Here is a 26,468-nt window from a genome sequence, read left to right on the forward strand (position 1 = left end):
GGAAGTGACCCCGTCATGCTCCGAGTTGTTCGGGCGTTGGGCTGTTCCTGATCTTCCCACACTACGTTGTTCCCTTTCCGGTTCTTCCCGCGTGTGTTCTGGCGCGCCCCTAAAAAAGGCTGCTGTTGACCTCCATAGTGTTGTTGTTGTCCATAGAAACCATCACTGTATTCCTGGTTCCACATTGGTCCGAACTGGAAAGGGGTGAATTGCGGTGGACCCATAAATGGTTGGAAATGGTTTGGTGGTTGGAAACCTCGCCATCCTCTTTGTCTTGGGAATTGTTGGCGCCTTTGTCTCCATCCACCCCTCCGTTGTCTGTTTCCTTTGTTTCCACTCGAGTTGGAACCCGATGAGCCAGTATCTGAAGTATCGCTGTGGCTCTTGGAATGCCTGATGACATAATAGAATCCTGGGTGCCTGGCTTGTGTGGAGTGGCAGTTGATGGCAGGCAGGCTGAGTGGCAGGGAGGCCGCTCCTAGTGGGGCTTTTCTCATCTTTACTTATTTACTTGAAACCTAACTTGGAACTAAACTTAATTAAAACCAGCATGTTATATATACCTGGCTCAAGGACTTCTTTAATTACAACAGTCTTCCAGTTTACACTTTAGGCTAATTGCCTCTTTGTCTTTGAGGATCCTCTTAGACATTTTGGCATAAGACTAACAGCACTTAGCGAAATGAAACAATAGGAGGAAAGGTACACAGACCAGATGGGGTCCAGATGTAGCTCTCTCCCTTCAACATGAAAGCCATCTGAAAAATATTAAAGCATTCTTACAGTAAAATTGGCTTAAAAGACTTATGAAAGTCTTAAGTTGTTTTGTGGCTCTACAAGACAGGAAATTAAGAATGTTTTTTTGAAGAATTCCGTCAAAAAAGGCGAACATTGGTTAAAACACACACAAACAGTGTTCCAATGCGCCACTCTGATGAGCCAGAAAAAAAAGGGGCTCTGAGAGACAAATGTCAGTACAAAGCACTGCGAGATTGGAGGCTCTAAACGTCTCAAAGGCCTAAGGTTCTTATCTAACTCTTTGAATACTAACCCTCTCCGGCATCTTTTTTCTCTCATTGTGTTACACATTGAGGCAGCAGTTTAGGCTTTCTGCGCTGCAATGTAATTTTGAAAAATAGTATTTGGTACAGTGAAATTTAATGAAAAAAATGGCCTATGATAGGACTTAGAGTGTGCTCCCTAACCTTGACTACGCTATTTTTTGGCATCTGAGCAAGGAATTATTCTAACTTTTATGTCCAGCAATGGAAATCATATGGTGCAGAAACAGGTAACAACTGGAAACAATGAAACATTTTATCTGGTGAAATTTGACTGCACAGGCATTATGCTGATTCTAATTTGCATTATGCTTCCTTACACATACTGATCACATTCTCTCATCTCTATTTTTTCACACATTCAAATTTACAGGGAGGTACGCCACAGAGAGTGCCACATATTTTTTTTTAAACCAATCATTTAATAACACATTAACTGACAACTGCCAATTTGTATTTGCTAGGTACAGAAACAATAACTCCTCAACACCTGGAAATTGAACAGTACTGCTCTACCACCAATCATCAATGACACACGTTGAAGCAACTCCATGTAATGAGTGATCACAACTCAGAGCACACACATTCCTGGCTAGGTAGCAATCCTTGGCAGCTGTAATCTTTTTTTGTGCTGAGTGATATTACTAAATTCTCACTGACTGATGTTCAAATCTTTACTTACTAACTCAGTCGACAAAAGGACCTACAAACCAATCTACATTTTATCTTTCAGTTTACTACCAAAATGAACACTTTCTCCTATTGAACAACTCTTTCGTAAATCTGCTAAAATACAAATCAGCCACTTACCCATGGTCACTAACCATACATTGTCAAGAAGGACCTCGCACCAAAAAGAACTGATGGTTCTCTAGCCAATCCTCAGTCACAAACTGACTACTTATGAATACTCACCTCCACAAAATACTTCCCATAGACACTAGTTCAGTGTAACCGATATCGCACTCAACAATGTTCTACAACAATATCCACCAATTGACCTTTTACAGAACGATCAGATAACATATCCTTCACCAGTAATAAAATATAATTTTTGTCTTTAAACATAAAATGACAAAATTGTCATGCAAAAATCAAATACTAAATTTTTTCCCAAAATATTTAGTAATACATTCCTTTACTAATTCAGTGTCGTACTACTGTACCTTAGTGACAATAATCTAATAGAAGAACGTTTCCCCCACCAGATACCAAACACTTTTCCTCATAAATCCAAAACCAAACACCTTCTAACCACAATTACCAAATGATTTTAGTTAGCAATCCAAAACCAACATCTTTCACCATCATTACATTACTAAAAATCTTCACTCACTGAAACATTAGATACACTTTCCAAACAATCAGAACTCTTCACTTTTTAATTTCTACAGGCAAGACCAATTCACTTTCTTATGGAAATCCTTGCCACTTACTCAGTGAATGCCTTTGGAAAATTCATGAAAGGAATAAAACAGGCCTGTTCAAATATATAGACGTTTGTTTACACGATTATCTGCATTACAAGCATATCCTGTAACATTTTCACTATACGGAAAGCAATTGTATATTTACTTCCCTTTAGGTAAAGAGCTATGAATCAGCATTTACATTATCATGGGGTACTATAAATGTACAATTAAACATGGCTTCATTTAACACCATCCTGACCAAACACCTGGCATCTAATAACATCTTAGACTGGTCACAACATGGCTTCCGGGCTGGTCATAGCACTGAGACAGCCCTACTAAGTGTGACTGAACACCTCCGCACCATTTTAGACTCTGGTGGAACGGCAGCACTGATTCTACTTGATCTCAGTGCTGCCTTCGACACGGTGTCATACGTGGTTCTGCTGTTCAGGCTAAATGAGGTCGGGGTATCAGGACTAGCCCTATATTGGTTCAGAGACTTTCTATCTGGCCGGTCCTTCCGAGTCTCCACCTCCCCCACCTCTCCAGGGAATGTCCCATTGAACAGGGCGTACCCCAGGGCTCAGCTCTTAGCCCCACCCTGTTCAATGTGTATGTCCAGCCCCTGGCAGAGGTGGCCAGGAGACACGGATTGTCCCTCGTATCCTACGCTGACGACACTCAGCTGGTGGTGGCACTAAACGATGAAAGTGGGCTTAGCACCCAAAAATTCCAACGCACTCTCGTTGACATCACAGAATGGATGACAGCGAACTACCTACAGCTCAACGCTGGCAAAACCGAGGTGTTGGTGGTAGGAAAAAAGACTAACACTTGGGGGGACAACTGGTGGCCAGCAGACCTAGAACAACCACCGGAACCCAAGGACTGTGTCAAAAACCTGGGAGTCTGGGTAGACTCTGCCCTTAAATTCACTCAGCACACTAAAAAAGTGGCAGCAACCTGCTTCGGCATTCTAAGGAATCTCAGACCCATCCTAGGATTCTTCGACAACCAAACCCGTCAGGTGATAGTACAGGCAGCAATCCTCTCCAGGCTGGATTATGCCAGCTCCCTTTTGCTAGGAACGAACGTAGCTGAAAAAGCTAGACTCCAGCGAGTACAGAACGCCGCCGCTAGGGCGCTGGTAGGAATCCCCCGCCATGTGTCCGTAGCCAATACTCTCACCAAACTCCACTGGCTCCCAATGGAGAAACGAATTCATTTCAAAACGCTGTGTTTAGCATTTAAAATCCTAAAGATGGCTTCTCCACCCATGCTCTGCCCACTTCTGTCATCATATGTCCCTCGACGTACCCTACGCTCAGAAGGACAAAATCTCGCAACAGTACCCCGTATCAAACTATCCAGGATGGGCGGCCGCTCCTTTAAATATTTGGCCACCAAGCTCTGGAATGACCTCCCTGATCCGATCAGAGGGATACAGGATCTGCAGACCTTTAGGAAAGCTATAAAAACTCACCTCTTCTGCTAATCTTTCTTTCTCCCTTCCTACCTCCCCGATCCCACCATCTGTCCACTCCTCATACAGAAAGCGCCGGGACGCCCCTTGGCTGGGGCAGCTACGCGCTATACAAGCCCATATAACATTAACATTAACATTAACATTTATAACTGAATTTGAAGCCTATAAGACCCTCGACAAAATATTATGTGGTCACAATTGTCTGCGCCGAATTTGATTTCAATTTGCATCTGCGTCTATGGACCGGAGTGCGTAGGGCACAGATGGGAGATTTTCTAAAAAACAAACAAATTTGTGGTATGATAGGAACAGCACAGCAAGCGCGCATGGCAAAAGAGAGTATGGGGCAGTACCTTGCGCCTGCAGTTTGACCAGGTCCTCGCTCAGAGTGTCGTAGGATTCCTCGAGCTGCCGCTTCTTCTGTTCCACGCTGTGCATATACTCAGTCAAGGACCTGATCTTTGCCTCATGCTAGGAGGAGAAGAAATCAAAGAAATCAAACGCCAGAAGGGACAGCATCAGTGAGTCAAAGTAGAAGCAGGCCTTTGTTATTAAACAACCTATTATGAATTAACATCGGAATATGCAACTCATGCCACATAGAAGCAAAACAAATTATTTTTCTTTATTTCTAGGCGTGGGGACAGATGGAGTGAGGGTGCCGTTTTTAAGGTATGCAAGTAGTATAAATTAGTCGGACAAATTCACAACCTACAGGAAAATCCTGTGAAACCAAATCCAGCCAAAATGCCCTATAAAAAATAGGGACTAATAAAAGATCTAACAAAAGTATAAGAAGATAGGAATACTCAGGAATTTACTTCATGGTTCCACTGGAGCTTATCCTGATATGATCAGTTCAGTGAAAGCAGCAGCGCCATCCCACTAGGGGAGGCACCAATTTTATTACTGTAGAATCTGAAGAGGTACTCTAAGTTAAAATGCATCCCTGCATTTACAAGGGTTAGGTTCTGGCTACAAACCCATGATAAAATGCTCTATTTCGAAATGAATGGTGGCATTCGGTGTTTTTCATGATATTTCAGAAGGTGCTGGGAATTTACTGAAAGTGTAGGGTTGTCATAGGAAAACATGAGAGCCCTTATGTGCGACATCTTCCCCTTATCCAGTTTTTCTTCAAGATTGCTTGCATTTCACTTTTCATAGTAGTCCATGGAGCAAGCCGGCTTGGCAGACACACTGGTAAAAAAACTCCCCACTGTCTGAGATTGTTTTCATGTATTCACTTAATGTGCTGCTGGAATTAGATAACATAAACATATAAAATCAGCACAATTAATATGTGTTCTGCAGGTGACTTATAGGATAAGACTGTGGCATAACTTGGGGATTTTCTGAGCAGCTTCTCTGTAGGTATTAGCCCACCGTGCCGCCAAGCACAGAACCTAAATCCAATGAAGGAAAAAAATGGCAGATGTTTCTTAACACAGCACCCAGACACCTTGATGGATGTTTTCCAATGATAGGTCAGTTCCTTTAGAAAATTAGCCCATTTCCAGCATATCATGAAATAGCAAGAAAAATACTAGGTGGCCCCTTTAAAAGATATTTTTACTTGCGCTAATATCAATTTTTACTCAGAAATTCCAAACGTAAAGAGAAATAAAATTACTTCAATTTCAAAACTGTATATGTTCCCAGGTCTACAAATATTCTTTTTGGCTGGAAGTACCCCTCAAAAATGAGTTGACGTGCAAATGGTGGTTGGGTTCTTTCTGAGGGACTGCTACTGACCCACCCGGCACCAATTATTCCTGATATTGACCTCGCTTGCTCCTGTGCTTGACTTCTGTTTTTCTCCAGGGCGCAATGGTTGCTGTGCATAGCCACATTACAGTTTTTGAGCAGTAGGATGTTGCTTGACAAAGATGGCCGCTCGTACCTGGGAGATGAGGAGTTGGCAGGAAGACAGCTCGCGGCCGGTCACCTCCATCTTCCTGTGGCACTCCACCTGAAGGTTCTCCAGCTGCCGGCAGCGCTTTACCACTGACTTCACTTCTGACTTGATTTTGCTGATGTAGAGTCGGGCTACGGTGAACTCTTCCTCAATGGCTCCACTAATCTCTACTGGCTAAACACGACACAAGAAGGAAAGCAGTAACTTTGAGTAGCTCATCATCGATAGAAGGACTTGCTTGAGTAGCACATCAATTGCATATCACCTTTGCAGCTGTCACCACAGACCTATCCAGAATCTACATCACCAAGGAATATGCAGCTTCTGGGTTAATTCACAGCAAAAAGAGATCCATTTACCTTGCCTTACAGTGTGAATAACCCTCCCACAGGGTTCTAGAGCATTATACATGAAGGACATATGTAAAAAAAACAATTGTGTTGTGTACCATTGTTTATGCATAGAACAGAAGCCGACGTCATAATGTCATGTAAAGAAAGAAAAAATGTCATACGTGTAAATATTATTAGAACATTGGAATGTTGAGAGCTCCATTGAAGAAAATGGAGTAACTCTGGGGTCATAATGGCAGGTATAAAACTGGAGCTTCAACCATCCAATGTTTGTCTTTCTGTTTTCCCCTTTTTAATTTAGAACATTCTACTCTTGTGGTTTCTGAACCCTACTACCACTAGGGCATGCTATCCTATTCTATTGCACCAGTTCAGCATATTAGTAGGAGCTTTATGGGTCGGAGGTATCCTGGATTGCATCAACTTCATAATTTCGCGGACTAAAAAAAATGCCTGTGATTCCTTCAACAGCAACACGTATATCTCCGCACACTTTTTTGCATAGATGCCGCTGGTTGCTTATAATAACTCAAACATCTCTCTGCGTGTAGAGTGCAAAGCATGACTACCCTGACATACAAATCTTAATTTCATCCTACTGACATCCACTATAGGCTCTTCTAGAGGTCAGATGACTTTCACTGTCAGATCTTTGAGTGGGCTTTTCAACCTCCAAAAAAGCGTCCATGCCCACCAGTACCTTTTGAAAAGAGAAACTGAAATGGACAACTCTTATTCTTCATCTTTGCCATACCGTCACCAAAGCCTTTTTTTACAGTTGTCCAGGTAAGATAAGACGTGAAATCCATGCCATTACAGCTCAAGATTTAAAGAACAATACATCACAGTGCATTAACCATCCGTAATCCAGCTACCTCTCCTAATATCTGTTGGCTTTAGGCTTGTCTTTGACCATGTACAGTGCTCAGCTACCTTTTGGCTAGGAGCGTGCTATAGATATATCATATGCATGCATCCATAAATACACAAAATGCATACTCTGGACTCAGATTTCTTTTTCATAAACCATATTTTTATTGTGTTCTTTATTTCTTTATGACATTCCAGGTTTAGCACACTGTAAGTATTCATACACCATAACAAGTCACTCTTATCCACAAGCCAGTCGTCAATCGGTCTCCAGCCTATAATATGTCCACCACTTGCCCCAAATCTTGGTATGCTTTTGTTAACACCCACCTAGCTTGACAGATTGGCTGTTCCATTTTAGCACACCCGTCCACCCCCACCCGTCATTCGGCCAGTGCTATATAAAACTTTATAAATAAATTAATTAATTAATTAAATAAAATCATGGCCACCTCCACCATTGTCCGTTCACAACGGGGACCACCAAAGTCTTCCAGTGTGCCAAGCAATCCCACCTTGAGGGTCCGATCCACCGATCTGTTCAGGATCTGAGATAGTTTATTTTCAATTCCTCGCAGTCTGGGAGGTGGAGGGCAGAACATATGAAAGAAATTTGACTCCACCTGATTGCAGCAGAAGCAGGTGGGCTGGAATAGTTTCCCGGAATTAAATTGGTGGTGTGTAAGTAGTCTAGTTGGATTAGCCGCATTATGGAAGAGATGGCTACTTTTTGGGGAGCCATCAGGGCATATTGCAAATCTATATCTTCATGGGGACCCGCCAATAACTCCCATTTTTGTTTCAGGGTTAGGAAAACTTCAGGAGCATTGAGTACTAAAGTGTGGTATGTGTGGGATATTGCTTCATTTTCCAAGCGGCTGCCATGCCAAGTTTAGCTTTAAGAGGGCTGTAGTGAGATAGCTCATTAGAGTCGCACAAGTGGTACGGTAGGGCATGGTGTAGCTGCAAGTATTTATGAAATTGTGTGCGGGAAAGGGAGAACTGATGTTGTAGGTCCTGGAAACAGTATATATGACCTCCTTGTCAGATATCCCATAAGACTGTAACCCAATTCTGTCCCATTTCTTAAAGCCCTCTAGGTGAGCAGTGTATTATAGCCACCTTCCCTCTCATAGTGGGGTAAGCTGTGTGAGTGTCTTGTCCCAACCCATAAAGTGAGGCCTGCCCACCAGATCTTAATGTCACCAGCAGTCCCATCCAGATGAGGGTGGATGGGGTTGCCATAGAGCAGTCCTAAAATTGCGTCCAGACCTAAGCGTGAGAGCTCCAGTTGGTACGTTGGGTCAGCCCTTCCCCCGGTCGACTACTCAATCAATTGGGACTCCCAGTAATGCAGTTTGATGTCTGCCATACCCAGCCCCCCCCTTTGTACACTTACTGTCTGCATTTGTGCAGTGCTATGCGAGGTCGCCGGCCTACCGATAAAAGTTGTGAATCACGAAAGTTTGTTTCTGAAACCAGTGATTAGGGATGTCAAATGGAAAATGCTGGAGAGTGTGCAGACTCTGATTTTAATCGGAATGGTAATACCCAGAACTGACCGAGCCTGTAACCCTCTGACAGGGATAAGAATGGATAGAATAACCATGTAATAAGCTTGCTATAATGTAGAAACTTGAGATGTCTTAAATCCAGGAAAGTTATATTTTCTTTTTGAACACTTCTTTATCTCCATAAAATGCTAATTTTCTCTGCACTCTTGGTAAAGCACGTAGAATGTTGAAAGGGTTATTCAGTATTGAAGACTGTGATCATAAGACTTCATTTCATGCATTCAGATATCTGTTATACATTTTGAGCTTACTGTCAACGTCACAGTTAGTCACATTGACTACCCCTAGGACAATGCCCAAATTCAAAAATGTTGTAAATAAAAACTTCTAGACCCAAATCCTAAATGGAAGAATAAGGTACAACATGTGAGTCCATAAACATGTATGCTGTAAAACGGAAGTTTCCTTAGAGAACCCCAACTCTGGAAGTTCAACATGTTTTTTTTTGTGGAAGTGCTTCGTGGAGCACTCTTCACAGAATCATCAGCCTAACGAGGAAACATCCCATTTTGAGCGGGAAGTCTTATTCCTCTCTAGAAGGTATAGGGCAAACCTCCTTCATCTGTCTATAAGAGTCTTTGAAGAAAAAGTCTTTCATATGTTGCATCCTGAGTCCTTGGGGTGTAGGCAAAAATGCATTGTAAGTGGGGATATTCAACACAGATCTTTCTTTGTCCACAAGAGGAGCACGTTTTGAGACATGATCTCTTCTTCTTATTGGCCGTGATGGCAATTGAAAATTTCTCCCATGGGCCAATAAAGAGTTTTAAAAAGCCAGAAACTATTTACAGTGTAATGGAGTTAAACTGACTGTAGATCTTGGAAGACTAAGAAGTTGTAGAAAATCCACTGAAATATTTAGCTAGAAGCAAAATACCACAGTTCTATCCATGGACTCCCTCACATATGCCCTGTAGTAGAAATCTGTGCTTTGATGTACTGCAGGGGCAATAGCGAGCAAAGCTCTTCAACCTCATTAGCTGATTTTTGGAGTGTTTTAAATGAGGAGGATGTGCTCCTACACAAACTATTATGTTGGGTTTGTGCCCATTTTAGCCCTGTTCACTGCTATTTAAAATGTACTGGGGAGTGAATAAAACATGTGAATCAATGAAAGATGATAGACGTCATTCTCAAAGGGCCTCTGCACTAATGGCGGGGGCTTTGCAGTCATGTGGGAGTCTCCGGCATTCGGGACGGAATCTCCGCAATGAAAATTCTCATTGCGAAGATTCTGCACCAAGTGCGGAGACTACCCCACGACTGTGGGGCATCCGCCATGAGTGCAGAGGTCCTTTGTGAATCAAGCCCAGAGTGTTGAAGAAATTAATATACAAGCTTAGATCATAAATGCATTATTGGCAGCACTTAAAGTCATAGTCAGTAGTTACATGCATACTCTCTTATCAATTGATTGTCCTCATCACAAACATTACATTTTTCAGGATGCAAGAAGTGTTTGGAGCTACAAGGTTTTAGTCAGCAGGTGAAAAAAAATGAAGAATGAAAGTGTTGCTAACCATGCCCAACCAAGTTGCTGCCATTCTGGGCTGCAATAAGAGACGGAGGAGTGGTTACGGAGCAGTGTTGACTGGTCTGACATTTGACTGACTATACTTAAGCACTATGGTATTTTTGAGACAACTGTCTCTTGCGAAATCTCTTGTATCCATATAAACCATTCCAACTTCAAAGTCCTGGACATACTGCAATGTTCATGGCCTTAAATATGAGGACTTACCTTACAGATGCCTGACTTTGTCCAAACACTACTAGTTTTTCAGAGACATTTGCCTGTTGAGAAACCTTGTTTCTCTGTAAACCATTTCAACTATCGAACATCTACAGAGTTCCGTGGATGAAGGCAATACCACGGTTCTGATCCTTCTTAACCAGAGCGCCACATTTAATACAGTGTGGCATCAGATTCTTCTGCGACACCTATAGGAGATAGGTGTCAGAGGGGCTTCTTTAAACTGTTTTTTATCATTTTTAGCTGAGAGATCCTTTCAAGTGATCTCTCCTCCCTACAGCTCTCGGATGGCACCCCGTGCGTCAGGGGGTGCCACAGGGATCAGCTCTGAACCCCACCTTATTCAATATCTGCATTCAACCTCAAGCGGCTGTTGCTAAGAGTAGGGCCTCTCTTTGGTCTCCTATGCTGACGAAACTTAGCTTGTGATGTCTCTATCTAATGACTCTGACCAAAACCTGACCAAGTTTCCAGATGATCTGGTGGCCATCGCAGATTAGATGGCGACCAACTGCTTACAGCTGAACACAAAAAGATTGGAGATGCTTCTCCTGGGTAGAAACACCCACTGATGGAGCGAGTGCTGGTGGCATGCCACGCTAGGGGCCCCCCATTGCCCATGAAGACCGTAAAAAATCTGAGTGTCTGGGTCGACTTTGCTCTGACCCAGACACCCAAAGTCAGTGGCTGATGTTTGTTTCGGACTGCTATGTGGACTCAAGCCCTTACTTGGGTCCTTCAACACCCATACCCGCCAGGTCATCACCCAGTCTACTATAATTGTGAGACTGGATTATTGCAATTCTCTGTATTTGGGCGCCAACAAAGCAGGGATCTATCGCCTACAGAGGGCACAAAACACTGCTGCTCGGATGCTATTCGCCCTTCCTAAATCCTGCACAGCTTCCATCTTCCTGCGAAAGCTCCACTGGCTTCGGTGGAGAAGAGAATCCACTTCAAGGTACTGTGCATCTACCACAGAATTTTGCACGCTCAAGCTCCTAACAGTTTAACTAATCTTCTTACTACTTACATTCCTAATCGCTTGCTGCGCTTCTCAGACCAACACTTAGCAAGTGTACCTCATGTCAAAAGAGCATGTGCCGAAGGCCGTTCATTCCGTGCCTTTGCCCCCACTTTCTGGAATGCCCTCCCTGGTACTATCAGAAACATCCAAAACCATGAGGCCTTATGGAAGGCAATAAAGAACTGTCTCTTTCCAAGATAAGTTCTCCACCTCAGTCCTGACACCTTTTCTTTTCTCTCTCTTGGTCTTTTAGAATCAGCCCTGGGACGCCCTGGGACGCCCTGTTGCTGGGGCAGCCATGCGTTTTACAAACCACGTAACACAACATAACTGCGATCACATAACACTTTCCTTGCTTGAACATCTGTGGTTTCATGATGAAATGTAAACTGTGTAGTCTCAGTGTTTCTAGAGATGTCTTTTAAAAAAACTACTTCTTTTCCCAAATGTAGCTTTGTTTAGGATACTCTGGTAGTAGACAGAATGAAGTAATGAGATTGTTTGCTTTGCCTTGATTCCTTTTCTATGTCTGGTTTGGGTTGGTGCTACACATATAGGAGAGCTATCCAGAAGAAAGGTTGAGCTGCTGTTGGTATATATTTCTTGGACGTTGTGGGGCTCTGTGGTATTAACATGGTCAATGGACAGTGTTTGCCCTCCTACTGATCTTGCAGTATTTCTCCATGCTTTCATTCTTTCAAATGCCCCTTACACTTGTTTTCAGTCAATGTACAGACAGTGTGGTCCTCATTCTGAGTGAAGGGTTACATTTGAATTTGTGTACAAGCAAAAGCATGTACAGGGATCAGAAGTATGAGTTGTGTGATAATTGTCACACACCAGCAGTTTTCCCCTGATACATTCCAGCAGGTCAAACTTGCTGAAATTTAGAGGGAAAAAGTCCAGTAAAAAAGGCAAAACATGGGGAATTTGGTGTGTTACATATTGATTACATATATAATGCCTCATTTTAAATTTGTTGAAAACACAAATTATGAGATATTTACCACACATGTAATAACCTCACCCTGGGGCAATGCGGTAAATACCCAACCCTATTCCACCTACCCAGGGGCAATGTGGTAAATACCCAACCCTATTCCACCTACCCAGGGGCAATGTGGTAAATACCCAACCCTATTCCACCCACCCTGGGGCAATGTAGTAAATACTCAACCTTATTCCACCCAACTTGGAATGAGTGCCATATTGTTGTGAAGAAACGTAGGGCCCTTTTGGAATTTGGTGGTTGAAATATTGCCGCATAAATGTGGTGGCTATCTCGTCCACTGTATTACAAGTGCCATAGGCTATAATTCACTTGTGTTACAGTTATTGGAATATCCTCACCGTTTTTGATGTAGCATCCCACCTGACAAACTCTAATTAAGACACTTAAGCTATTAATCAAGTTTGGAAACTAGATACTCAGCCCGTTCAACAAGCATGTAACCTAGGTTTTGTGTTGGATGATCAACTCTCTATGAAACATCAAGCCGTTATGGTGGCTGCGACCTGCTTTGGCATCCTTAAATGGCTCAGTAAAATGTTACGGATGTTGCCAGTCTCCACCCAAAGAACTGTTGTCCAAGCTCTTGTCATCTCTCGCTGGAACTATGGCAACGTCCTTTTCCTGGGAGCCAGTAAGGATGTCATACAGACATTGCAGGTTGTACAAAATGCTGCAGCCCGCCTACTTTGCCATATTCCGAAATCTGACTCTATTGCTCTTTCTTTATGAGAACTTCATTGGTTTAAGGTTGAAAGCGCATTAAATTTAAGGCCTTAACATACATGTTTAAAATCAAAACCGGCAAGGCCCCTGAATATTTAAATATCATTGTCCATCAATATGTTCCAGCTCGTTCTCTTCGTTCATCCACTCAAACGCGGATCAAGGTGCCTAGGCATAGACTGTCTCGCATGGGCGGTAGATCCTTTTCCTGCATGGGCCCTACTTTGTGGAATTCCCTCCCCTTATCACTTAAACAAGAGACTACTTTTACTCATTTTCGTAGGGCATTGAAGACTTGGCTTTTTAATCAATAAAGCTCCCCCTTTTTTGGTCCTTCAGACGGCCCTGGGAAACCCTTGGGTAGCTGTGCGCCTTATAAATTTAATAATAATAATACACACGCGCATGAAAGAACTGAAGCAATGTGGTTGAAATCGGACTCAGCTAATTAAATGACTGAGCACTTCTTGGTATGAGATAAAGTTATCTGATTCAATTTGTGCACCTTATCTCAATTTGTTGTTTTATCGTAGCATAAAATTGCTGCACATTTAACTGTGGTTTACTGTGGGTGGCACAATTACAAAATTAAGATCCAGATGAGCACTTATAAATGCTTGATCTTGAAAGAGGGCAATAGACATTGCAGCTACTACTTGCATGAAAAAGTCTCTAGACAATGATGAAACACTCAACACTGGAACATGTTTCAATGTCATGTGATTGATCGATGCTGCAGAATCCTTTGCAGTCTTCCTAATGGCTACATTTTATGTGTAATTATGCCTTATTAGTCAAGTTTTTAATGGGTGTCTGTTTAAGAGGGCTGTCAGGTTAGACATCTTATTGCAATTGGACTTGAATTTATAGTTGATCAGATGGATTTTATTTCTGAATTGTACCAGAAGACTTTTGTGAAGCTGCCTTCTCATGTCCTTAACGTTGAAGCACCTTGAGTAGTGGCACTTTCCTGCATTTTTAGGTTTTCACTTTTGTTTCTCAATCACGGGTGTCTGGACAAATCAAAACGAGAAGGAACGAGAGAAACCCCCCTACACTTGAGAAGCACCTGTAGGGGGAAGTCCCTCTTGCGTGTGTCTTCTGGGTACTTCTAGCTAAAAATGTAACTGTTAGAAAGAAAACTGTTAAGACAACAAAAACGACAACAGACTGAGAGATGGGATACAGTTCAGATAAAATTAGATTATGGACAAAGTGCTTCCTAGCCAATTAAATAACTGTGGAAAACAGAACCTATGTTGGCGTCATCTTTCAGGGCCATAAAGTTAAGTTGGCAGTTTGGTCCATTTTGACACAGAGTGGCAGCTAACATACTTACTACCAACAGTTTTTGATGATACGTAAATAACACTATCAACTCCTTGAAAGAAGCATGCAAATCTGAGGACACTGCACACTGTCCCAATCTGCAGTGGCTGGAGGCTGTGGGTCATGCACGCGGAGGCACGAGAGTAGTTGAAACGTGTTGAGACTAAAGGCAAAGATATCTGATAGGTTTGAGGAAATGTCAGCAGGGAAATATCCCCCTCAGGAGTTTTAAAAAGAAGAAGCTGGACTGGAGAAACTTAGAATTTAAGGTTCAAAGGAAAGGGGTTCATCAATTAGCATGCCTAGATTTGCTACCAGATGGACGGGAGAAGGTCCCATAGGCGATAGCCTGATCTTATTGCACTTTTTAGCCGCAGAACCAAGGACAACCAGTTGCAAGTGCAAGAGAAGAGCTCTCTGGCAAATCCGAACACAACATTCAGTCTCACCAAGAGCCCTGTTGGCACCAGCTCAGGCTTAGGTAGTGATCAAGAGATCCTGACCAGGTCTGTGCATTAGTTATTGGTCGTTGCACAAGGCAGTACCAGACATCCGCACAGCTCCTTCTATCGGTGTAACTGTGGGCAATGACAGTATGCTGGCTGATCAGCCATACTGTAAGAAGCCTAACAAGAGGCTCTTCTCTGTAAGCACAGACTCGACAGGTGACAGCTGGCATAGAAGTATTCTTGAAGCCGCTTCTATGCTCCTGAATGTATCTTAACATAGATGTCTTGGAGGCTGTATCACATCAAGTGCAGGCTCCTGTCCTAGATAAGCCACATTGTTAATAGGAAAGGTCTTGGTCTCAAGAGTACTGTGATAAAACTAAAACTAAAGAAAAGAAAATGATACATAACCAGTTACTGAAGTTCTCCAGTATTTGGGAAATTCATGGATCTATATACATGCTTTTGAAACGGAACACCAAGCAGTGTTACCAGGGCGGTGAGACCGTGCTACCTTGTAAATCATCTGAGTAGTATGCTAACCCTCAGTCGCTATAAGTGTCACTGTGCTTCTGGTGGAGAGAGCTGTCTTTCTGCCAAGTAGAAGTTTGTTACCTTTTGGGAAATACAGTTTTATAAATGGTACTATTCATTTTGTGCCATAAATAACTAACTAGGACAGAACTCTAAATAACTGTGACGTGCTCTCTTCAAATAAGGCATGCACTACTCTTTCTAAACGGGTGTACAAAGATTCTGGACAAAAACAGGAAGGAACATCAGGTGGTTAACTTGAAAGTCTAGTGGAATCCCAAAAAATGAATTTCAGGTGCATTGTAAACACCACCTTGCGATGAAAAAAACTGGTGACGATTCTTCTGCGAATAAAACTTGGATTTTACTATCTCACCGATTATACAAGAGCTACTCACAAGACTTTCTTTCAGGACTGATACTTAATGTCACATTTATGCAACTGCTCAAGAGAAGACAGCACAGTATAATCCTCCCACCTAGGTACAGGACTGCACACTGAGGGCAAACCTCTCATCATCGTTTTCAAAAAGTGTTTTAAAATAGGGAGGATTAACAAGGATGTTCTGCAGATTTCTTCTTGTATCAGGTGGTAACCGATAAATAGACCCGGATCAGACAGCTGCCGACCTGATTCTGAGAATTACAAGAGCTACGTTAGTAGATGTTGTGGTAGTGCTCTTGTGAGGTTAATGGGGCCCGTTCACAAACGCTCCCATTTTTACATGTTCAGATTAAAGTTGAAATCTTTTTAGACGATAACTTTTAGCACATTTTGTTTGCATGCTTGCTTGCAATAGTGTACTCCGAAACTGTTATTCTAATAAATACATTTCTTCATAGGAACATTTTCATACCATGGTACATTTTGTCCAAGGACCAAGTACGCTGCACAAACTGCCTGTGCATAGTACTGCCTGTTTGGAGACAGTCCTGAATTGATAGAATTAAAAAAGATTTCCGATCTGAACTCCGGCACTGTGCAAATGAGTCCAGTGTAGCCCAAGGGGCAAACAACTTCCACTTTTGTCACTTGGTTCTAACTATATGAACAGTACTGGTAACTTTTGGTATCTTGGGGTTTTCTTCTCTGCTCGAGGGTCTTGGGCACCCAACATTGTGCACCGTCGAACCAAAGTGTCTATGGCCACTAGTTCCCTATGCAGCTTCCCACAACCAGCAGGAAGTGGTTCTCTTGCCGCCTTATTACAAATATATAAATCACAATATATCCCTGTTGCTATGTATGGGGCAAATCGATGGGGTTCCTCGCACTGCGAGGCGATCCAGCTGGATGAGAATAGATTTTGTTGGAAACTCCTGTCAGTCCCCAAATCATCATCAAGAACTTGGGCTTCCCTATTTAATAGATTGGATTAAAGCCCGGCCTGCATTAATGTGGCTTGCAATCTGGAAGAGCGCAGAGGCTGCCTTATTGAAAGACATTATATAGGACTGGCTTTCCTGTGATAGAGGACTTCACATCCCTTGGCTGGCTTATGTGAAGTCCGAATGCTGTGAGATTGGTATGCATTCTGCCTTTATAGAGCTGCTAACTTGGAATAGCCTAAGCAAAATGGATGTGGAATGAGCAATTTATAACTCTGAGTGCACTCGATGACTAAGGGAAGCGGAAAGGAAAATCAATGTTGTTGTCTACTTAAACCTGATTTCATAAGACTGTTCCACAGACTATCTTTCGTGTGCACGGGGCCATTGGGAATGTTCCTTATTATTCTATTTCATATCAGAGACAATAATATATCAGTTATGTTTCCAACTGGTTTTCACTCTGAATCTTGATGTGAGGCCCTAGCCCTGTAATGATGTATCAGTCTAATCAATATTACATTTTACATTCTTTTGCAAATTTTATGTAAGGTGCACCAAACTCTTTTTAATTCCGTTTTTTAGAAAGACTTGTCATGACATCGGACAATGTCAGCCTGCTTTTAGATTTTTACTTCAATTATCCGATGATGAAGCTGTTTTGCACATTGGGACCTTTTTTAGGTCTGCTGTACGAACCCGCAGTTGTATGTTGTGGTAATCTCATTGCCAGTATTGCCTTTTGGCACTTGCTTTTACTCATTTTACCTTGTATTGTATTCTCCTATTTTATGGATTGTATGTTTTAATCTCTGTCCTACATGATGCTTTTAAGGATGCTGCTTGCATCCGAATAAAGTTTTGAATTGATTGATTGATTGATTGATTGGGTCCAGTTATCATTATATAAACTACCCAAGACTTTGTTTGGCAGTGGGGCATTTGTATGGATTGTCGTCATCACCTGTGCCAGAATTTTAGCCCAGCTGAATCTCATCACTATCGTGAGTGGAACGGTGGCCTATTTTACAACAGGCTTACTTCGGGATGAAACACGCACACAGGTCAAGGGGAAGTTAGACCATTCCATGGTATCTGACAGAACCGCATTCTCTCTATGCTCTCTAGGATAGGTAGTGCTAGGTAGGAGTACAATTATATGTAGTCATATAATCATTGTAATAATTATATTGGTTGAATTATTTATCTTTTTCACCATTCTTGTAACGCTGGTTACAATGCTCTGCTTCCTTCTTCTAATCATTGCAGCGCACATATTTTGTGCAGGAATCCAATTGCTTCAATAAACGTTTGAAATGCCAATTTGAGTATTTTTTGTGTCTCCCTTTGGGGATGCCTGAGTTAACAACAAAAAGGTAGAACTGTTTCCACAATTTCCTTGGGGGAATTAGGGTTGTCATCTTCTGAGGTTGCAGATACCATCGGGTACCCTTATAGGTTTACAGGTCTAGGTGGCGCACTGTGAGCTAGCCAGGAACCAGGTCAACATATTCTGATGGTATGGGTGGACGTAGTCCCCATAGGTTTGACGCTTATGTTGCCCAAACGCTGAGTCATACTAAATTAATAGGAACCATATAACAGTGCCTTGTATTGGTAGTCTTTAGGTTCCCCTTCCTTCAGAAAAACCTATCCACCATCTTCTGTTTGATTGTGAGCTAGAGAAGAAAAGAAAAGCAGAACATGTGGTATGCATGAGACCAGCTCCCAAAAAGTTAACTCTTACAGTGCAAGTTTGTTCCAGATGCTGCACTCATAGCTGGGAGATCCCATTAGGCTAGAAGAAGAAGTCTTAAAAGCCACCCAGTATTGTAGTCACTTTGGTGAGTAATGTGAGCCATTCCACCACAGCTTGGTTTTAACTACTGAGAATTAGTATCCCTTGCCCACTTCCTCCTCACATTTTACTATCAGTTCAGGAATCATTTATTGACAGAGTGACTGCTCCCCAATAATATATGTAGCAATCTTCTTGCTACCAAATCCACCTACAGAGACACTGCCCCAATATTTTACTCACACTATTTACATTTTCATACAGATGGACCATACCTTTTCTCGTACAGTGTTATAAAATAGTGAGATCTATGGACTAAACTGTATAATGTGGTGGGAACCCTCATTCATTTATTAATTCAAATAACAAAAATAAAGGAATTATAATGTGAGCATGCCTCTTTTGCTCTTGTGTGGAGAAAGAGCAGCATTGCGTTTTAGTTCTCTCCTCTTTATTTGCTTGTAAGAACCAGCCTAAAATTCCATGTTGTTTGACCCTCACTCACCAGTTTAAATTCTCCATTGCCCACGATCATGCTGAACTCACTCAGATCCTTCATCAAGCCATTCAGGACCTCAGCTATGCGCTTCCGCTGGTGGCTGCTGAACTCCTGCATGCGATGCAGCTCAGATTCCAAAGAAAGCATGGTGGCCTGTAAAAGCAGAATAGCAAAAGAAATAACATGCAAAATTGTTATGAATTGCATAAATACCCAAAAGAATTCAACTATATGACCCAGGTACCAAGCTCTTTTCTGCTTGGGGTGTTGTTAGGACAGCTCTAAATAAGCTGCTCCGCAACTTACACCAATTGCAATGCAATACATTTAAGGAATTTGTGATCGATATATCCATCTTCTAGAACCATCATTAAAGCAAAATATTGCCTGCTTTGACCTCTACAATCCATGACTGAGAAGGACACTTATATAAAGCAGTGTCATTAGCTAAAGTCCAGGACAGAGCAGACACACATCAATGCCACAGAGACACTCCATGGACACTCAGGGAATACAACGGCTGATGTCCCAGAATGAGAAGACCGACTCTGGCGCTGCCTTACGTTTTGGAAGGGGAAGGCCAGCAGTGGTGGAGCAGTGACAGCCAGTATGCACTAAGAATATGGAATGGATGGAGTACTCAGGGGACTGGCAGTGACAGCCAATGGCCAGTTATAGTGTGGTATTCGCAGACACCCTCAAGGAAAGCAGACTGTGGAGCAGCAGCGAACACCCAAGAACCAGCCGCAATATGGCATTTGCTGATATTAGGAAGAAGCAGACTCGTACAGTCACAGTAGTGTAATTTTATAGCCTATGAAAGTAATGCACAGCACAACAGCTGGAGTAACCACAACTTCATCACTTTCAAGATCAAGACAGCTATCAATGATAACACTTCGAAGACCAAAAATCAAATGCTCATACAGACAATGGAAAAACTAGACATCCACAAACTCAACACCCACCTTGAAAGAACCCCAATAAACATGTAGCCGAAAGATTATAACTGGATTCACTGCACTGGACAAACAGATACCAACAAAAAACACATCTTGACCACAAAAACAACACCCATTTTAATGACAACAGCAAAAGATTGAAATTACAACTCAACGCAAATAGAGAAAATCAAGAGATAAAACAGACAAATGCACATTACAGGACTATAACAGAACCTAGAATAGAGCTATCAGAACTAGAAAAAAGACACCATTACTTCACATGGAGAACGCAGCAACAGCCAAACAGCACATGACCTAACCACCATAGAAAGAGACAACAATAAACATCCATCAATGCATACTTTTAATACCATGTCACAAAAAGATTTCCATTATATAATCTTAGCAGCCAGACCATCCGGATCACCTTAAGTCCTAGCACTGCCAAACAACTTTAAAGATATTCTTTGCTCAACCTGTGCATGGGAGGTAGCCAGATGGCTAAACAAACGTCTTGGAACTAGGTTCATGCCCAACTGAGCTGAAAACCTCCTACATTAGACCTCTCTGCAAGAAGAAAAACCTCGACCCTGCAAATTATAGAGCGCATATCAAACTGACCATTGTTAGGAAGAAAAATTGGGAGAGTAGTGTTTACTCAACTCTCTAACTTTACAGAACATTGTGGTATAATGTAAGACCACAACTCTGGATTCAGACCAAGCAGAAGCACAGACCCAGCCCTCATATCCATCTTGATTGATCTAAAACTCAAACTTGACAAGTTGCTTCCGAATTCATCATCTGCATTTGATACTGTCCACTGTACTACAAAGACTCCATGATCTCAGAATCTGTGAAAAAGCTCTAAAATTGATAGCTTCTTATCTCGCAGACAAAGTGTAGTCTACCTATCACCTTTCAGATCATCTCCTTACACACAACACTGTGGCGTGCCTCACGAGTCCATCATATCGCCTGTATTATTCAACATCTACATTACCCCCTTACCAAATCTGATTAAATTATACAGACGCTCCTGTTATCACTATGCAGATGTCACCACAATTATTTTTTTAATGGATAGTCCAGATGGACTCTACAATTTACAACTTGATGATGAATAACCATCTAAAACTCGATGCTGCAAAAACAGAGATTATGGCCTGTGGACAATGACAAATGTACCAGCCAACAGGCATATGGCATACGGAACTTGAAACGCCTCCAACAACAGCAAGAGAGTTATAAACCTAGGAGTAACCATGGATTCAGACCTATCCTTGATACAGCATGTTAACAATGTCACTAAGAGTGCCTTCTACACAAAGCACCATGTTGCATATTCCCATACCTTGCATACCGACATAAACTGTAAGCCATCGTCACACTTGTAATCTCCAAGCCTGACTATGCCAGCAGTCTATAGCTTGCCGCACCTGCATTCATCATGCAAAAAATACAACTCATTCAAAATGACGACGGAAGGTTTCTTCTCCATTTTTACCCAAGAGAATGCATGACTACAGTCCTGCAATCATCCCACTAGTTAGCTATAGCTAGAAAGGCGATCTTCATGGCACTCTGAAATGTCCACAGGGTCTCTTAAGGAAAATTGTTGCTATACCTAAAAATTTAATTCAAGCAATAAAACCCCATAAAACACTGCTGTCCAGGCTTGCACTACTTCAACACATCAAAACTACCATTAAGAAATCTGTAGAAGGCAGTGCTTTCTCAGTTCAAGTTGCCAAGCTCTGGAACTCACTACCAGCCAACATTAGAAGCGCCCAGGAGCATATACGCTTCCTAAGGCAATTGAAAACATGGCTGTTATCTAGATAACTGCACCACCCACACCCCTGCACCAGTGCCCCGAAAACTATTTCTCCCTCGTGAGCAATTCTCAGCTTTCAACTAACGAATTGGAAACAACTCAACCACTAAACTGCTTTCGATATGCAGGTAAGCTAAGAAAGGCTGACCTATGGTTCACCATGGGTTTATATAGTTATGTGCTTGCATATATAATATTATGGCTCACAATAATATTAAGGCCTAATACGTAGTGTTCACCTAAAAAATGTAATTTATACCTTTTAAATTCACATAAAACATACATGCTATGAGGGTTGCCCGTCACCAGCACTGTAGAGCCAAAATAAAATAAAAAACATTACCAAATGAACAGCCATGGAATAAATGAAGAGATCAATTACACATTGCTAGACAATTTGGAGGACTTTAATATAGTCCACCATGAATATGCCTCCTTTTCACGTATGCCTTCACTCCGCATGCAATTACAACGCAGCGGTTACAACGACCGCGTTGTAACAACACATACCATTACCCCGCAAGTCGGAACAACGTTTTGCGGAGGCGGGCGCTGGATGTTGGAATAGTATAATTTACTATTCCAACTCCTGTCTGTGTGGACAGTCGGGAAGGTGTTGGATTTTAAATCCAACACCTTCTACCCCCTCCACAAGTTGTTATTTCTACTTGCGAGTTAATGGTATGAGTTGTTACAACACGGTAATTGTAACAACTGCGTTGTAATTGCATGCAGGGTGACGGCTTGGTTGTGAGGCCTGTTTACCGTCCACCACTGCTTGTTCCAAATATATATTCAATGTGACAGCTTCCCTACATCTTACAAAGACACTCAGATATGGGATGATAATAAAAATGCCCATCCCAACAAATCCTCGCACTTCTCTCTCCCTCCAAAATTGCCAGCTCAGGCCCGCAATTATACTCAAAATCTCAGATTGGTAAACCCAGTGCAGTAACCAACTAAGGAGACTATATCAAAAGAAATGCCACAAAGGGACCTTCAGAGCTGTTCAAAGCAACTATCATCCCGGAAACCATAAAACTCTGCGCCTGTCTCCCACCCATCATTGTCCAACATACTGCTACACGATGGTTATCATGCATGACATAGAACACTCCCCACACAGGATCAAACCGAAAACAAAATCCTTCCTACCACGCACCCAACATTATCTATTGTGCTACCCATGAAGGCAAGCAGTTCAGCTCTCCACATAGGGGTAGTAATCACTCTATAAATGCTGCAATGCAATACAATACAATGCAATACTGGCACCTAAATGACAGTCCAAATAAAGTACTAATTGAGATCTCAAATTGTAGTTGCAGGCTGCTATCCCGCGAGCGAAGAGGGCTGGAGGGGAGAGGGAATCACTTTAGGAACCTCTCTGATAGATAAGGGAAATGGTCAGAATGTTGGCTAAATAGGGATAGACTGCCAGCAGGGTTCTCTATTGAGACCTTCTTATTGGAATCCAGTGCAATTTTGGGATGCCAACAATGATTCTACATATTTACCAAAAGGCAAGACCCACTAAGGTGATTGCCTCAACTGGGAGCAGCCAGCCCAGCTTGTCCATCAACATACCACTTTCTGGGACAGCTCCTCAGCCATGATCTTGTTCTGCAGGTTCTTGTCGTCCACTTCCTGGGACTTCTGGTCATAGTTCACAGCCAGCTCCTCAAGCGCCTGTAGCACCTCCTTCACCTCTTCCTTGGCACAATCATTCTCCGACTGCAGTCGGCTCAGCTCCATCTGTACCTTGTCATTATCCCCACGTGTGGAAATCAGCAGCTAATAGAGAAATCATCAATTATTAACAATATCTGTTTTGTAGTATTCACCCTACTAAAAGTATTCAGGAACCTGTCCCGATTTCCAAATTTACATAAGGAAATTGACATAAAGAAGCTACATTAATTTATTCAGAATTAAACAGTTTGGGGAACCTGAAAAGTCAGGGCAGAAAGAACTACACTGATCTGAAAGTGGACTGAATATCCAAAAAGCATTGGTGAATAAATCAGCAATAAACCAAACGAGCCAATAAACTCAGCCAAAGATGGCACATCCAACCAAAACTGAGGATATATTTTTCTTTTTTCTTGAACAGTGTAGTACCTGAAGACTGGAATACCTCCACGGTACTACCTGCTTTTCTTGCTCCAACAGAATAATGCATACCTGGCATTATTTAATTTTCTAGCCTCTCTATGATGCGTGCCCAGGACCTGTGTAGTTGCCTGATTCCATCTTAAAACCCTGACATTTGAACCCTTCACTTAAATGACAAGATATTTACGGTGCATAATGCTCAAGCGTCATACCAAAACTGATTGCCTCTGTGTGTGCAACCCCAACCTGGAAATTTCAATCAATTCCAAGCTCTTAATTTCTCAACATTTTTCAGTGGTTTCCAAAAAATAATACTTATCCTTAGGTTTTCTAAAAAAACAAAATTATCGAGAGTGTCTTCAACTAAACATATGGACACTTTTTGGATTCAACTCAGATAGTTTTTTATAAAAGATTGGGTTCGTTTTACTCTTGCATTATCTAATTACAGAGGCAACCCCAACTACTTTTGGGCCCTTGTATCAATTCAGTCCAGGATTCAGAGCACTGAAGATAACGGATGAATGCTTATGCGCATAACAGATACAGCAGAGGCTGTGGAACTGCACTCCAAATAGCTGAGCAAAAAGAGTGCCTCTTTGTGAGTGTTGTGGTATTTTGATTGTGCAACAGGTGCTACAATGTGTAGTGGGCTGAGATGCACCAGTTTTTTTCACAGTGGCCACAGACTGAACTAGCAGATGACAATATCATTCTATAATGAATTTTTGGATCAAGTTTAGGAACTGATATATAATGGTGATCATTTAAGATGGACATTTCATCTCTTAAAAGTTGGTGAAAAGTTTAGTTGTTAAATGGATGAAAAATTGAAGATGCGGAAACCCTGATTCTAACAAACATTCGATTTTTCGGTCAAGTCCAGATCTGAAAGTGACCACAACCCGTTGGCACTTGAAATAGTCTTCCCCCAGTCTAAGGCTCCACAGAGTACATCCTCACAAGTAGTGCCAACTCTAATTGCAATTGAAGGGGGTAGAAGAGTGCGGTGGGGAACTTTTGTACAGTCACCGGAAAAAGTGGCCACCCTCTATAATCAAATTATTCCTTTTTTTAGAAATTGCATTCCGAGCACCTGATAACAGTCAAGGTTTAGAATTCCTGCCGCTATTAAGCACAAACCACCGGGAACTGTTTTTCAAATTGGCTGTGCACTTTTATAATAACGAACATAGCAATAGATCTGACTCCAAATCTAAACATCCCTGGTATAACAATATGTGTAGAGACGCTAAACGCGCTCTATTACTGGGGATCAAAAAAAATGAAAACCAATCCACTAAAGTAAATAGGGCACACTACAAAAAAACCTTAGCTGAAGCGAAAGCAACTTGGGAGTTAGATAAATGGGAAGCAATTAGAAAAGCCCTAGATAATCGGGACATGAGAGGCATTTGGAATCTAGTGAAAACTGGTAAATCTGAAGGCAACTCTGCAATTGAGCCAAACTTGGGGGAAGAAGTTTGGAGATCCCATTTTAGAACTCTATATATGAGGACCGTTGATGGCGATGTAGCTCCCAGGGAAATACCAACAAATGAATCCAACCCAACCAGTAGTACCCTCCCTGTACAATGAAAGAGGTCACCGTGGCCCTGGGTAAATTGCTTCCAGCCAAGGCACCCGGGCTGGACAGAATTCCTGGCAACCTATTAGGAAACGAGCAAGCAGTGTGGACACCTTAGCTATGGATACTGTTTAATGCCATATTACTATGTATGGCAATGCCCCAGACTTGGGCAGGGGCAGAAATCATTCCTATTTATAAAAAAGGCTCCCCCTTCAACCCGGCAAATTATCGTCCAATAAGCCTCATTGGCGTAACTCAAAAAATATTTACCAGGGTTGTTCTTGATCGACTGCAATCATGGATGGAGGAAAAGAATGTACTAACCCCTTTACAAGCTGGGTTTAGGACTAAAACCTCAACCATAGACCAGATTTTTACATTGCAATTGATCTATTGGAAAACTGTATCCTTGGATGGTGGCAGTCTTTACCTAACCTTCGTGGATCTTATATACGCATTTGACATGGTGCAGCGGGACCAACTATGGGGCATACTCCAGGATATGGGGGTACCAGCTCACTTATGCAACCTGCTTAAGCGCTTACATCATGACACGTATGCGAGAATAAGATACGACAAGAAAGGGGAATTGACAGCTCCCTTCCCTGTAGAGAAAGGGGTGAGACACGGATGTGTTCTGGCCCGACCCTGTTCTCCCTCTTTTTAAATGTCTTATTGAAACTCTACTGGCTCTAAAAGATATAGGGCCAGATGCATCAAAGGTTTTTGCCCATTCTGTGGGAAAATATGTTCATGCATATGGCCCATAGACTCCCCGAGGTTAGGAAACTGCAAAATACCAGCTCTAATGTTTGCGGACAATACGCTGCTACTGTCCAAGTCACCAA

General features: G+C 42.1%; 1 protein-coding gene across 1 annotated transcript in view; it reads right to left on the minus strand.

Moving 5' to 3' along the window:
* The window catches only part of KIF5A (kinesin family member 5A), a 660,796-nt gene that overhangs the window by 173,828 nt on the left and 460,500 nt on the right, over window positions 1–26,468 (minus strand). The window contains exons 14-17 of the mRNA XM_086966580.1: window positions 23,502–23,708; window positions 19,137–19,283; window positions 5,866–6,054; window positions 4,316–4,433 (exon numbers count right to left, since the gene is read on the minus strand). Coding sequence (XP_086822706.1) covers window positions 4,316–4,433; window positions 5,866–6,054; window positions 19,137–19,283; window positions 23,502–23,708 — 661 coding nt within the window. The remainder of the gene's footprint in view (window positions 1–4,315; window positions 4,434–5,865; window positions 6,055–19,136; window positions 19,284–23,501; window positions 23,709–26,468) is intronic.

Source organism: Lissotriton vulgaris, chromosome 1_1, assembly GCF_964263255.1.
Source record: "Lissotriton vulgaris chromosome 1_1, aLisVul1.2, whole genome shotgun sequence".
Taxonomy (NCBI): domain Eukaryota; kingdom Metazoa; phylum Chordata; class Amphibia; order Caudata; family Salamandridae; genus Lissotriton; species Lissotriton vulgaris.